Source organism: Laccaria bicolor, genomic scaffold (genome assembly GCF_000143565.1).
Source record: "Laccaria bicolor S238N-H82 LACBIscaffold_3 genomic scaffold, whole genome shotgun sequence".
Classification (NCBI taxonomy): Eukaryota; Fungi; Basidiomycota; class Agaricomycetes; order Agaricales; family Hydnangiaceae; genus Laccaria; species Laccaria bicolor.
Genome location: NW_001889874.1, coordinates 737,464 through 749,671, shown reverse-complemented (window position 1 = coordinate 749,671; position 12,208 = coordinate 737,464). Strand labels below are relative to the sequence as shown.

The following is a 12,208-nucleotide window of genomic DNA, read 5'->3' as shown; positions in this document are numbered from 1 at the left end:
TGGCTGTGTCCTCAGCCAACATTGATTCCATGGATTCCATATGGAATTCTTCATGGATTCCATGGATTCCACATGGATTCCACATGGATTATACCAGGGAAGGTAAAGACCTCAGATGAGGACATAATTGGTCAGTCCTTGCCATTTTAACTTTCAAAAAAATTGTAAATTCTTTTGTGTAGCTGCTGCCAAGACAACATGGCATTCTGATGCATACGACCATTATTCAGTCTCCCTCCAGCATAATTTTGGATCCAAGAGAGAGCCTCTCTCTTGCTCTTATGTGTTTAGATGCAAGTCACATCCAGATAAGCATCCTGCAGTTGTTCAGCCACATTCAAAAACTGCGGAAGGTACTAGTAACATGTTAAAAGGGACGAATGCATGACTTTAGGCACAGGGGATCTCCAAGAAGCAACCAAAGGACAACACTCCTATACCATACTCTGTAGCAGGTCATCGAGCTCTACTTGCACAGCACTATGCTACCAGTGCACATCCATTTAACATGGTCTCTGATCCTGACTATCTGAAGAAGGTCCAAATGCTTTGCCCTGGAACTGCAGCTCACAGTACCAATAAGGAAAGGTTGAGGATTTTAGTGAAGGAGAGGAAATTGTTCTTGAACAGGGTGATGATTCAGAGGATAAGGAGGAGATTGCAGTCATTGAAGAGGCAGATGTTGAGGAAGATGAAGCAGAGAATGATGAGGGCTAAACAGTACACAATGAAAAGGTGGCAAAGACATTGAATGAGAAGGGAATTCAGCAAATGGCAGCCAATGGGAGTATCATTGACTCAGGAGAAGAAAAAGTAGCTCTTCAGATTTTTCCAAAGGTGAGTTTCATTCCCACCTCCTATGCAGTTTTTGATTTTATGCAGGTTGCTGGCCTTGCTCACTGTGTTCATGATAATGCTGTTCTGAAAGAGAAGTTTGAGAGGTTGGTTTCCACAGATGAAGAGTTACATGGCCAGTGAAGGGCACTTACCTGACAGGTTCCAACTTGGTGGAATTATGATCTTAAATGCTTGGATGCTCATTTCTATTTCTGTAACATTATCAAGCAGCACTAGAGGGGTAGCATATGTAGATGAAACTAGACAAGACCAGATAAAGAACCAGGCAAGAATCCAGTGCTGGCATACAAGCGATATAGCCATTGTAACAAACATCAAAGTGGATCTGAAGAAAAAAGTAAAACTACTGTACAAATAAGATCATTTGGATTCCATCCATATTCTGAAATGAAAAAAAAGGGGAGAAAGTCACAAATCCTACTTACTCAGAAGCTTCATCATCCAAATACCTTCCCCTTGCCTGCCTCGACTTCTTGTGCTTTCTCTGCACTGCTGGTTGATCTTTATCACGATTCTTCTTGGGACTGTCTGGAGCTTTTCTCTTTCCCTTCAGATTACCATGCTTCTTCAACTCTCCCTCACAATCTTTTTTGTCAAGCCAGTTCTTCAGATCAGGAAAGCTCGGCACTCAACTACCCCTTAATTCCCACAAATCCTCAGTAGAGAGGCAATCCTCCTCCTCATTAAGCCAGTCTTGCATATCTGGATATTCCTCAGCTTGTAGAAATTGTGTAGTGTCCGCTTTTTTATTACAACACTGTGTAGTGTCCACTTTATTCATCACAAAATTGTGTAGTGTCCACTTTTTTCATTAGAAAACTGTGCAGTGTCCACTTCTTTCATTACGAAGGTGTGTAGTGTCTGCTTTTTCATTAGAAGAATGTGCAGTGTCTCATTACAAAATTGTGCAGTGTCCGCTTTTTTCATTACAAAATTGTGTAGTGTCGACTTTTTTCATTAGAAAACTTTGTGGACTGCCTTTCTGATATCTTGTGACTCCACTCTTCATCATTTGGAATTCATACACCAGTTGTGTTTTGACTGAGCATCAAGTGTCCTAACTTTCCCCTTGAACAGCATCTGACAGTAGCCCCAATAGCTGGCAAATCAATCACTGAGATTGTCTTGAAAGAGATTATGTTGAGGTTGGCTATGGTCAGACATAGATGGACAGAGATGAGTCCCCAGGGAGATGCAATGAATGTTGGACAACATGACTGAAGCTGGCCAAGGGGACAATTAGGACACTTGATGCTCAGTCAAAACACAACTTGTGTATGGATTCTAAATGATGAAGAGGTGTTTGGCTGGAGTCAGTTTCTCTGAAACATTGATCTATATCCCCAGGAAGCTACAAGATATCAGAAAGGCAAACCACAAAGTTTTGTAATGAAACAAGTGAACACTGCACACATTTCTACTGAAAAAAGCGGACACTACACAATTTTGTAATGCATCAAGTGGACACTACAGAGTTTTCTAATGAAAAAAGCGGACACTACACAATTTTGTAATGAATAAAGCAGACACTACACACCTTTGTAATGAGAGAAGGGGACACTGCACACATTTCTAATGAAAAAAGCGGACACTATACTGTGCCTGACATCAGGTGTGTCAGAAAAAAGTGTAACACATTTCCCAATTAGGAAATAGTGCACACATCGTCACTGACAATGACCACACCATGCTAGCCATTAACTCTTCTGGCCCAAAAAGCATGGGAAATCATTCCCCACCTAAATGTGCACTGTGCCTGACATCAGGTGTGGCAGAAAAAAGTGTAACACTTTTCCCAATTAGGAAATGGCCCAATTAGGAAATAGTGCACACATCAAAGCATATACTACACATGGGTCAAAGCTATTGGTAAATATCTGTCAACAAACATCCCAATGAGGGTATTCTGCCTACAAAATAATAGGTAAATCCCCTATCCCCTATATTAAAAAACATCCCAAGTTTTTCTCTTAAATATAGGACCCCAGACACCCCTTGTGGCTGAAAAAATATATCCTTAGTCAACCCTAGCTGCAAAATATATCCCAAGTCCATCCCAGACAAGAAATATATTTCTACATTGTGACAGTCACAATTCAGGGTCCAGGCATAAGAAATATATTTGGAGTCCATTCCAGTGAGGAAATATATTTTGGGGTGTGTGACACACTAGAAATATATTTAGTGTGACATTGGACAACAAAATATATTTAGGTAAAAGTGGTGATATACAAGCCCCAGAATATATATAATATAGATATACACCCTGACATTTAGTCCTGTAGTATTCATGGAGTTTGCAAGACTAATAGTCAGTTGTCAGTGGGTGACTGAAGTGCAGAAACACCTCTTGTTGTGGATGTTCTTCTGACTCTAGAAACCTTATGTGAAGGGCTGATTGCTGCAAGAGATGAGCAGGTGAACAACCCTGCCAATGTTGTTCAGGTTGCTTATCATGCTGCAGTTCTTCTTGTTAATAAGTATTCTGCCTTTTCTGGAGCCTGTGATATTTACAAAGTCACCATTGGCAAGAATCTAGCTTAATCTCTACATTTATTTCTTATATATTCACCAGTGATGTGTCCTGATTGCAAACTCAAATGGTTTCAAGACCATGGTTGTGACCTCCAACAAATCAAGTCTATAAAAAGTATATTACTGGGACAGTGTATATGCAGGTAAAGAGGAGAATGAGCTGAGAGAGGCTGCCTTCCAATACCTGCCTTTGACTCAAAATACAACAACCCTGGAATCTAGGAAGGCTGCTGGCTGCAGGAGGCAAGGGTGGTCAAGCTAGTGTATGTCATAATTCATTGTCTGTATACAATCTTACCTCATCAGTCTTGTCAGATCAAGGTCCTCCTGACTACCCCTGGTATGGCAAAACAATTGGACAATCTGGACATTTTTATCCAAAACCTGGTTCTCACCAAAATCCCACCAAACTATGCCCCTAGCACACATGCTGATACATCACATGCCCTATCCACAGAGATGCATGCCACCTTCAAATCAATTTGGGAAGATGGTAAAAGGCTATTTCTGCCAAAATATCCTTAGGAACAGTGTAAGATCCATTTTTAGTTATTACCAATCTTTGATGATCTTCATTCCATGCTCAGATATATACAAAACACCAGGTTTACCTCCACAAGACTACAGAAAGCTTCTACTCATTGTCTGGACTTTCTCTACCATGCTATCTCCAAAAAGGTCAACAGGATTGTTTGTACTGCAGTTGTTGAATTTCTTCAGGATTTGCATGTGTCAGACCACATATGAACCTTGTTGGTACTTTTCTCAATCTTTTCTGTCTAGATCTGGGTGAGGATGAAGAGGGTGGACTTTTGACAATGATGAACCAGGTGCAGCCAAAGTTCTCACTGAGCAGGTTTCTAAAGGCTGATGAAACCAGATCTACTACCAGCCTTTTCAACACCAATTGTTTCTCAAGACAGTGCAGAATCTTAGTTGCAAACTGACTTTAAATTCAGTTCAAGTTGTGGGTCCTAGGTGTTGTCTTTATTTTTTATTCTTGTGCCATTCAGGCTGAAACTTTGTTTGAGAAGAAGTCCTATCCACTTTGACTTGTTGCACACACACCTGACTCAGAGTTGCAAGCATGTACAGCTGTGACAAAGCTCTAACTCGAGGCTGAGTCTTAGATCAGATATCTCACAAGAGTCTCTGACATCAGCTGTGACTTGGATTCTTGGCAAGTACATCTACATCCTGCTTGAGGGCAGTGACAATCATATCACGGTGGTGAGCTGCATGAATGGTATCAGGTATGTACTTCTGAACTAATGGACTTGATCATCTCTACTGTTGACTCGCCACTACCTCTACCATGCCATAGTGGTGAGCCTGAATGGTGTCAGTTTTGTGACTCTGAACTAATAAACTCAATCATCTTGATTGACTTGCCACTCACTACCTCTACCAGGCTGGGAGACTGGTGGAACATATCCAAGAAGGAATCTGTTTTCCAGTACTAAGAGGTGTCCTTCTTCTTCTCTGCCTTCTTCTCATGTTATCTTGGAGTGTTCAAGGTCTTAGTCATGCCCCACTGATTCCTGCTGGATTCCGGTGGATTCCAGTGCCATTCTAGTGGAATTTACCAGCCAAATTTTCAGAATTTCATAATTCCGGTATTTACATTGGAACAGTCCCCAGAATGCACAGGAATGGAATGGCCCTGGAATGAAGTGACTGGAATGGACACTAAAAATTGCCAAATATGGCAGGTTTTGCATTTTTACATGAAAAATGGTAATAAAATCTGGAAAAAAAATAGGGATGATGCTCACTGTTGGTCATGATGTTGGGGTACTATTTACATGGTCTGTGCACATTTCTCAATATGGTAATGTTGGGGTACTGCTCATGGTCTGTGCGCATTTCCTAATATAGTAAATAATGCAAATGTATCCAGAAAATCGGACAAAAAAGGGAGAAAATAATAGGCACAATGTAGACTATTGTTGACAATGTTGGGGTATTGTTGATGACATGGTCTGTGCACATTTCTAAATATGGCAATTGATGCAAATACAGCCATAAAATCAGAAAAAATCAATAACTATAAGATGGACTGTTGTTGACACTGTTGGGGTACTGTTTACATGGTCTGTGTAGATTTCCTAATATGGCAATTAATGTAAATATAGCCAGAAAATCAGAAAAAAAGGGGAACAAAAGAATAGACATGATATAGACTATTGTTTATAGTAACTAATACAATGTAGCCAGAAAATGAGATAAAGAGAATAAAAAAAGTATAAACATGGTACCAACTGTTGTTGTCAATGTTAGGGTACTGTTTAGATGGTCTGTGCACATTTCTAAATATGGTAATTAGCGCAAATATAGAAAATCAGAAAAAAAAGCATTAATAAAGAATAGATATGTTGTCGACTGTTATTGAAAATGTTGCAGTGGTCTGTGCATGTTTCCACATATAGTAATGAATACAATGCAGCCATAACATCAGTAGAAAAAGGAGGAAAAAGCATACACATGGTGTTGATCGTTCTTGACAATGTTTGAGTTAGTAGGAATCACCCAGCTACACTGAGAGCCCCTGACAATACAAACAGGCCATAGTTGATGGTGCCTGCTGATGGGCCAAGAGAAGTCCTTGATGAGTCATCTGAATAGCAAGGTTTGTTGTGACTGCTAAGCTGTTTAGTGAGCTCACTAAAAAACCTAGTGCCCTGTTCTTGGGGAAGACAATGATGACCTCTTTGATGTTCCAGATCATGATGTGGAAATGGCATCATTCAAGTCCTCAAGGAACTCGCTTGTCATTGTCTGTGGCAAGCCGACCACCAACCACTGACTCTGAAGACTTAAGGTCTTTCTTGGACAACAATGTCGAGAAGGACGATGACAAGGAGCCAGAGCTGTTGCCAAAGAAGAAGAGTGCATCTGACAAAAGACAGGTGCATTTCAGACTCATTTACTCCCCAAGACCATGAGCCATTGGACTGTACAGGGATGATGAAACACAGCTCTTTCATCAGAAGTTCATATTCTTATCAATGCTATGCTACTATACCACTGATGAGACTACTCATATAGCAACCTGGCATCGTTGACGTAGATGATGGTGAGGATGACTCGGACTCTGACGCTGACCCCGGCATCATTTATCAGTGAATAAGAGGTGGCCGCCCCATGCCAAAGCAGCGCTTCCTGCATTGGGGAAGACTCCTAACCTTCTCGATCAACACTACACAATCCAGAAGGTCCTTCATCACACGATCAAGAATGTAACCACTCAACAATGCTTGGCCCAAGCAAAAGGCAAAGAGTAAGCTTGCCTTTCGGGTTGATGTTCTTCTTCAGGCCATAAGGAGTAACATCAAGGCGCACCCCAAGTTAAAGGACCTGAAGAAGCGGATTCAGGATGATATTGCATTCACGAGGCTATTAAGCTGTATGGTATGTCAAATCCACCTTCAACTTTCATGTGTATGTTGGTACTCATTGTAGTTCATGAATCGTTTATCTGATATACGTGGCCCAGCAAAATCTACGGCAACATCCGAGATTGCAAGCTATGAGCTTGGAAAAAGTGCAGTCTGGTTCAGTCCTATGTATATTTTCAGTCCTGTAGACTGGACCTGCGAACACTAGTTGATGCTGCACCTGAAGGTCTACCACATCTTTCGCCTACCTCCCAACTGGTCCCCTCCAGGCATATCCCAAATGACTGAACCCACCGAACCTGCCACCACCACTGATCCTCCAGCCCATTATCAGGAAGCAGCCATTCTGGCTCAAACTCAGGCACCTTGGATGAAAACCATCGGATGGTTCACTTATCGAGAAGCATGTGGGCATCCAAGCTTTGGTTCCTTGTGGGCTTTGACTGCCATTCCAAGCAAAAAAAGTAGCCCATTAGTAAACTTTGTAGTCTATTTCTGACTTTTGTAGTGCATTATTCATTTTTGTAGAGGTCTTTATTGTCCCCCTATAGGGGGTTATCTATATGGCTAGGCAGCCATACACCTCCCCTCCAGGATACCAGAGTCCTCCGCCATGTGACCACACCCCATTTCCTGGGTCACAGGATAACCTCAACATGGTACTGGCTCGCGGCTCCATGTTATGAACCCTCTCCCACATACCCCGGATTTTCTCCACTGCCATCTCACACTCACGCCTTCGTCAACAGTCTACCCATGAAAGCAATGTTCACTGCCTGGCAGCCTCCTTCTCTCTTAGAGACTCTGCTGCTCTCCTTGCTGTCTGTCACACACCTTCTGAAACATCAAATATGCCCTGCTATGCTTGCACAACAGCCCTTCCTGACATCAGAACTCTGATGATTCACATCCAGAACGCACATGCCAGTGGTGCAAAGATATCAGTATGCACCAAGCCCATCTTACACACTCCTACTCCTCAGCACCAGCCCTTACCACAATTACCTTTGCATTTGAACCCCTCCACAATTGCCTTTGGAGAACGATGGTTCATCTGGCTGGACGCCATTTCAGAGAGATTCACTATTCACCCCTATTCAGTTGTCTCCAGTACAACCATCATCTCCCCATTTACCCATGGAGGAACTAACAGTCTCTTTGCCCCAAAATACAGACTGCTACCTCCCCCATGTTGAAGCCACTCCACCAAGGTCACCTTTGCTTCAGAATAACTCCAACTCTCCACCTTTACAGAACTTTCCATCACCACCTCACCACTACCACTATCCTCATCCATCCCAACAGCACTCTCATCCATGTCTTCACTGCCTGCAATCTCTTTCTGGGCAAAAACCCTTTCTATGCAGGTGTATTTGTGAATGTAATGGGCCTGGGGGACTCTCTTAGCCAAGTGTCAGACCCAATTTTTAGAGCATGATGATCTATCTGGTGTTATCATGTGCCAACCTGACTGCTGTGCCCAGCAACAATTGAACTTGGTTTGAACCTTGGTGAACATGGCCTCAGACTCGGATGTAATGGACAGTTGGCACTTTTAAATGATGCCTGAAGTATAGCATGATAGCAAATAGATTGTCACTGGGTATAACTTGAAAAGTCCCCAATAAAAAATAGAGCAAGAAAGGTGTGGGGGTTTCACATCCTTGTCCAATAGGACCTCTGTTTATTTCTTTAGGATTTGTTAGTAGGCATGAGAAGTGCCTTGTGAAATATTTTCAGCCCCAATTCACCAAGAAAAATGTCAAGGATTGGTCTAGGATGATTGCTGTATGCAAAATGTACTTTTATTAGGGACTCTTCAAGTTATACCCAGTGACAATCTATTTAGTATCATGCCATACTTCAGGCATCATTTAAAAGACATCCCAAGTCTCCATGGATTGACTCAAAAGGATGGTGGCATTTTTTCTTCTTCCAGAAAAGAAGGACCAATGCTGTAGATACTTCTTTAAACTTGCCTGTCACACCACTGAATACAGTTTGGCTCTGGATACACTTCAACCACCCATTTTTGGGTACCTATGAGGTTATCCAATTCTTTGAATTAGGGAACCTTAGTGGTACCCCATTCCAGAGTGGTATGACCCTCGGGTTGTTGGGATGATGGTCACATGACAAATTACCAAAAATGGTCAAAAACGAAAGTTGTAGCCCTACACTGTAGCTTCCCAAATCTGTTTGAATTATGTTCTGAAGTGCTCCTGTTGTGGAGATATGAGGTAAAGGAATTTCAAAAGTGTCGTTAAAAAGGCATGAGGCTGTCTTATCTTCACTCCCAACTGCTTCTAAAGGTGAAGAACAGTGTTCTGCTAATAGGCTGAACCTGGTCAGTGGCTTGTTTCTTCCTTGATTCTTGGGCATTCACAACTCTAGCAGAGACAGGCTCCTGTGCCCTTGCCCAACATTGATGAATTGAACCCCACTGTGGGGCGACAAAGGGCTGAAAATTGCTCTTCTGAGTCACAGGAGAAGGTTGCCATAGCATCTGCTGAAAGGTCTGCCAATCTGTGGTTGAAATATGCTCCCACCTATACTCTCTCCCGCATCACACTCACTGACCTTATGGAACGAACCAAAAATTGTGACAAAGATGTCGACAAGGCCAACACTATCATCTCTGGGATGCAGGACCTCGAAGCAGATGCCTGCTCTGCAAAATTCATGGACAAAACTGGGAAGACCTTGGCATGTGTCTTTTCCCACAGAACACAGATGAATGACCAGGCTACAGTGGAAAGAAAAGGCAGGGGGGAAAGGGTAAGTCAAGTAATTTTTTGGATGATGCCACTTAACATGAATACAGACCGCCTACCCTGGACCCCATAAATGGACACTGAAGGATGTTCAAGCGTCTAAGTCTGAAGACCAGCACTGGGATGGAATTCCTGTAAGTAAGCGGCATTGACAGTATCTTTGGCCCCTCACTGCCTAATCACAGAGCAACATGCTTTGGAGATATCACCAATGCGCACAAGAACTTCACCAGGTTTTTGGCCCCTCACCCCAACAAAAGGGGATATCCAGCATCCCAACCAAAATGTTATGGCTTACAGTCTCGAGCCCCCCCTGATTGCCCTGAAGATGTGGAATATATTAGGGATGGCGTGGGGTCAGCTGAGGAGATGGGGGATGAAAGAATGGGGGTGACACATCTTGTCCACGCATGGCATCAACAAGGCCATCCTGTTTGTATCCTAAATTTCCTGGCCATTGGGGTGCTAACCCTGTTTCAATTAGAATGATCCCATGACCCACTTGTGGGACATGGCTGGGAGGGGGTCATGCAAAGGGCAAATGGCTGTTTTGTGATATTTCGAGGGCAGTAGATCTGTTGCCTTGTACCTCAGCGAATGCTTCAAGGTCGCCTTTCCCAATTACTATTCCCAGTACAAGGCTGCCTTTGAAGCTGGTGCCTGGATGATGGAGGACCCTGGGCCTTGGCTGGGGAGGGCCATTGTTTGGAAGTTTCCAGTTGAGACCCATGTGGACAGCTTAGATGACTGGAGCTCTTTACTCTCCCCCACCTATTCCTACCGGACTCCTATTGGACTGGACTAGGACTGGGACAAATTTCATGCTGGCTGATCACCATACAAATTTTGTACCCTAGTCCTAGTGGAGTCCTAGTAAACTCCTACTGGAATGATCCCAAATCACCAGGAATTGTGGAATTCTGCTGGATTTTTAAGGAATGGGTATAGTGGAGTCCAGTAGGAGTTTACTAGGAATTTCCAGGGACAGGGAGCCCAGTGGGACCAACAGTTTGTCACTGTTGTTGTTATTATATAATATTAAAAAAAGCACAACATGACAGGATTGAACTCTCAACCTTACAGACAGAGTGGCAAATACTTCATATCAAGCACTTTACCAGTTGCACTATGATGGCGTTATTACGGGTATGTATTATATGCTCTATATACCAACATACTGACCTCCTTCCTAGAAAGGACGTCGGCGAATTCCGCAAGTGGGAATTTTGCCCAAACCCAACAATACTCGACAACACCACCATCACCACCCTCTTGCTCAACCACCACATACACGTTGCCTTGTCACCGCCATTGCCTCATCAATAGCGACCACAACGGACGATGACAACACATGACCATGACAACAACAACAGCCACGACAGACAACAACAACAAACAACCACGGCACGCAATGATGACCCCACCCATGGACACAACAACCACTCACAAACCATGAGCGCCCACCGACATGACAAACAAGAAAGACGAGGGACAGCGACAACCCCCTCCCACCTGCCAATGACGACCGTAACACCCACCACCACAAATGACAACTACTGCCCACAAAAAATGCCCAGTGCCCACAAACGATGCCTGCTGCCCATGAAAAACACCCAGCACCCACAAACAATAGCCACCGCCCATGCAAACAACGACCACCACCCATGAAAAACACCCAGCTCACACAAACGACAACCGCAGCCCACGAAAAGCAGCCCGCCTATGTGTGCAATGACATGGCACCCACGAAATGACAACTTAGTGCATCCCTCCTCCCTCCCTCCCTCTCTTCCTCCCTCCCTCCCTCCCTTCCTCTCTCCACCTCTCTCACCCCCTCCCCCCTCCATCATTTCACTTCACTCACTCCCCCTCCTTCCATAGCTCTCTCCCTCCACCACTCCCTCCATCACTCCTCTGACTTGGTAATACATTGAAGTTGATATTCCAGTGGGAATCCAGTAGGAATCCAATGTCTGGAGCATTTCATCTACTTTGTTTAAGTCCAGTGGGAGTCCAGCAGGAGTCCAGTAGGAAAGGAATGTGAAAATGCATTTTTGGAAATTTTGTTGAAGTCCAGTAGGAATAGGTGGGGGAGTGATAAGTATTGGATGACAGTCCGACCGCAATTTTCAATTGCAGCCAATATAGAGGAGGAGAGCTCTACTTGCCAGACCTCAATGTTAAACTTGAGTAAGTGGCTGCTGCATAGTTCTCTATCACTGCCTGAATTGTGGATAGATATGACCCAGGGACCTTGGTCATCTTCCTGTCTGGCCAACTGTATCATCGTGTCAGAGAATGGGAGCCTGGCAGCCATACCCAAGAGGATGATGTCACTCCCAGACAGGTCGGAAACATGTTTTTCTTCCCCAAAGCCTCTTTCGACAAACTGAAAGGGAAGCCCCCTCTCTGGAACAAGAGAACATTGTCTGGCACTCTTCCAGATGTTGGACAAAGAAATAACTAACTCACCCATCTACCTTACTCATTTCCTATCTGCCAATGTGTAATTGAAAAGAGGCTGCATTTTTTGTAGCAATCAAATTACAAAATTTGGTTGTTTTTTTTCTTCTAGACCACAAAACCACCCATGTGCATCATGAAGACACTCACCACCCACAAACGATGACCGCCGCCCATGAA

The 12,208-nt window shown here is 43.5% G+C and overlaps 2 protein-coding genes across 2 annotated transcripts; both read left to right on the top strand.

Moving 5' to 3' along the window:
• Window positions 1–771: 771 nt before the first annotated feature.
• Window positions 772–978, top strand: LACBIDRAFT_308517 (uncharacterized protein; the record flags this gene model as incomplete). The annotated part of the gene is made up of 2 exons (XM_001875982.1): window positions 772–837; window positions 883–978. The coding sequence occupies 2 exons, from the start codon at window positions 772–774 to the stop codon at window positions 976–978; spliced, it is 162 nt and encodes a 53-aa protein (XP_001876017.1).
• Window positions 979–6,646: 5,668 nt separating this feature from the next.
• On the top strand, window positions 6,647–10,370 carry LACBIDRAFT_322506 (uncharacterized protein; the record flags this gene model as incomplete). Its single annotated transcript, XM_001875981.1, has 12 exons — window positions 6,647–6,673; window positions 6,709–6,804; window positions 7,000–7,223; window positions 7,343–7,612; window positions 8,046–8,158; window positions 8,488–8,492; window positions 8,532–8,579; window positions 9,115–9,138; window positions 9,189–9,569; window positions 9,616–9,699; window positions 9,866–9,921; window positions 10,160–10,370. 12 exons carry the CDS (start codon window positions 6,647–6,649, stop codon window positions 10,368–10,370), a joined length of 1,539 nt encoding a protein of 512 aa, XP_001876016.1.
• Between the last annotated feature and the right edge of the window lie 1,838 nt (window positions 10,371–12,208).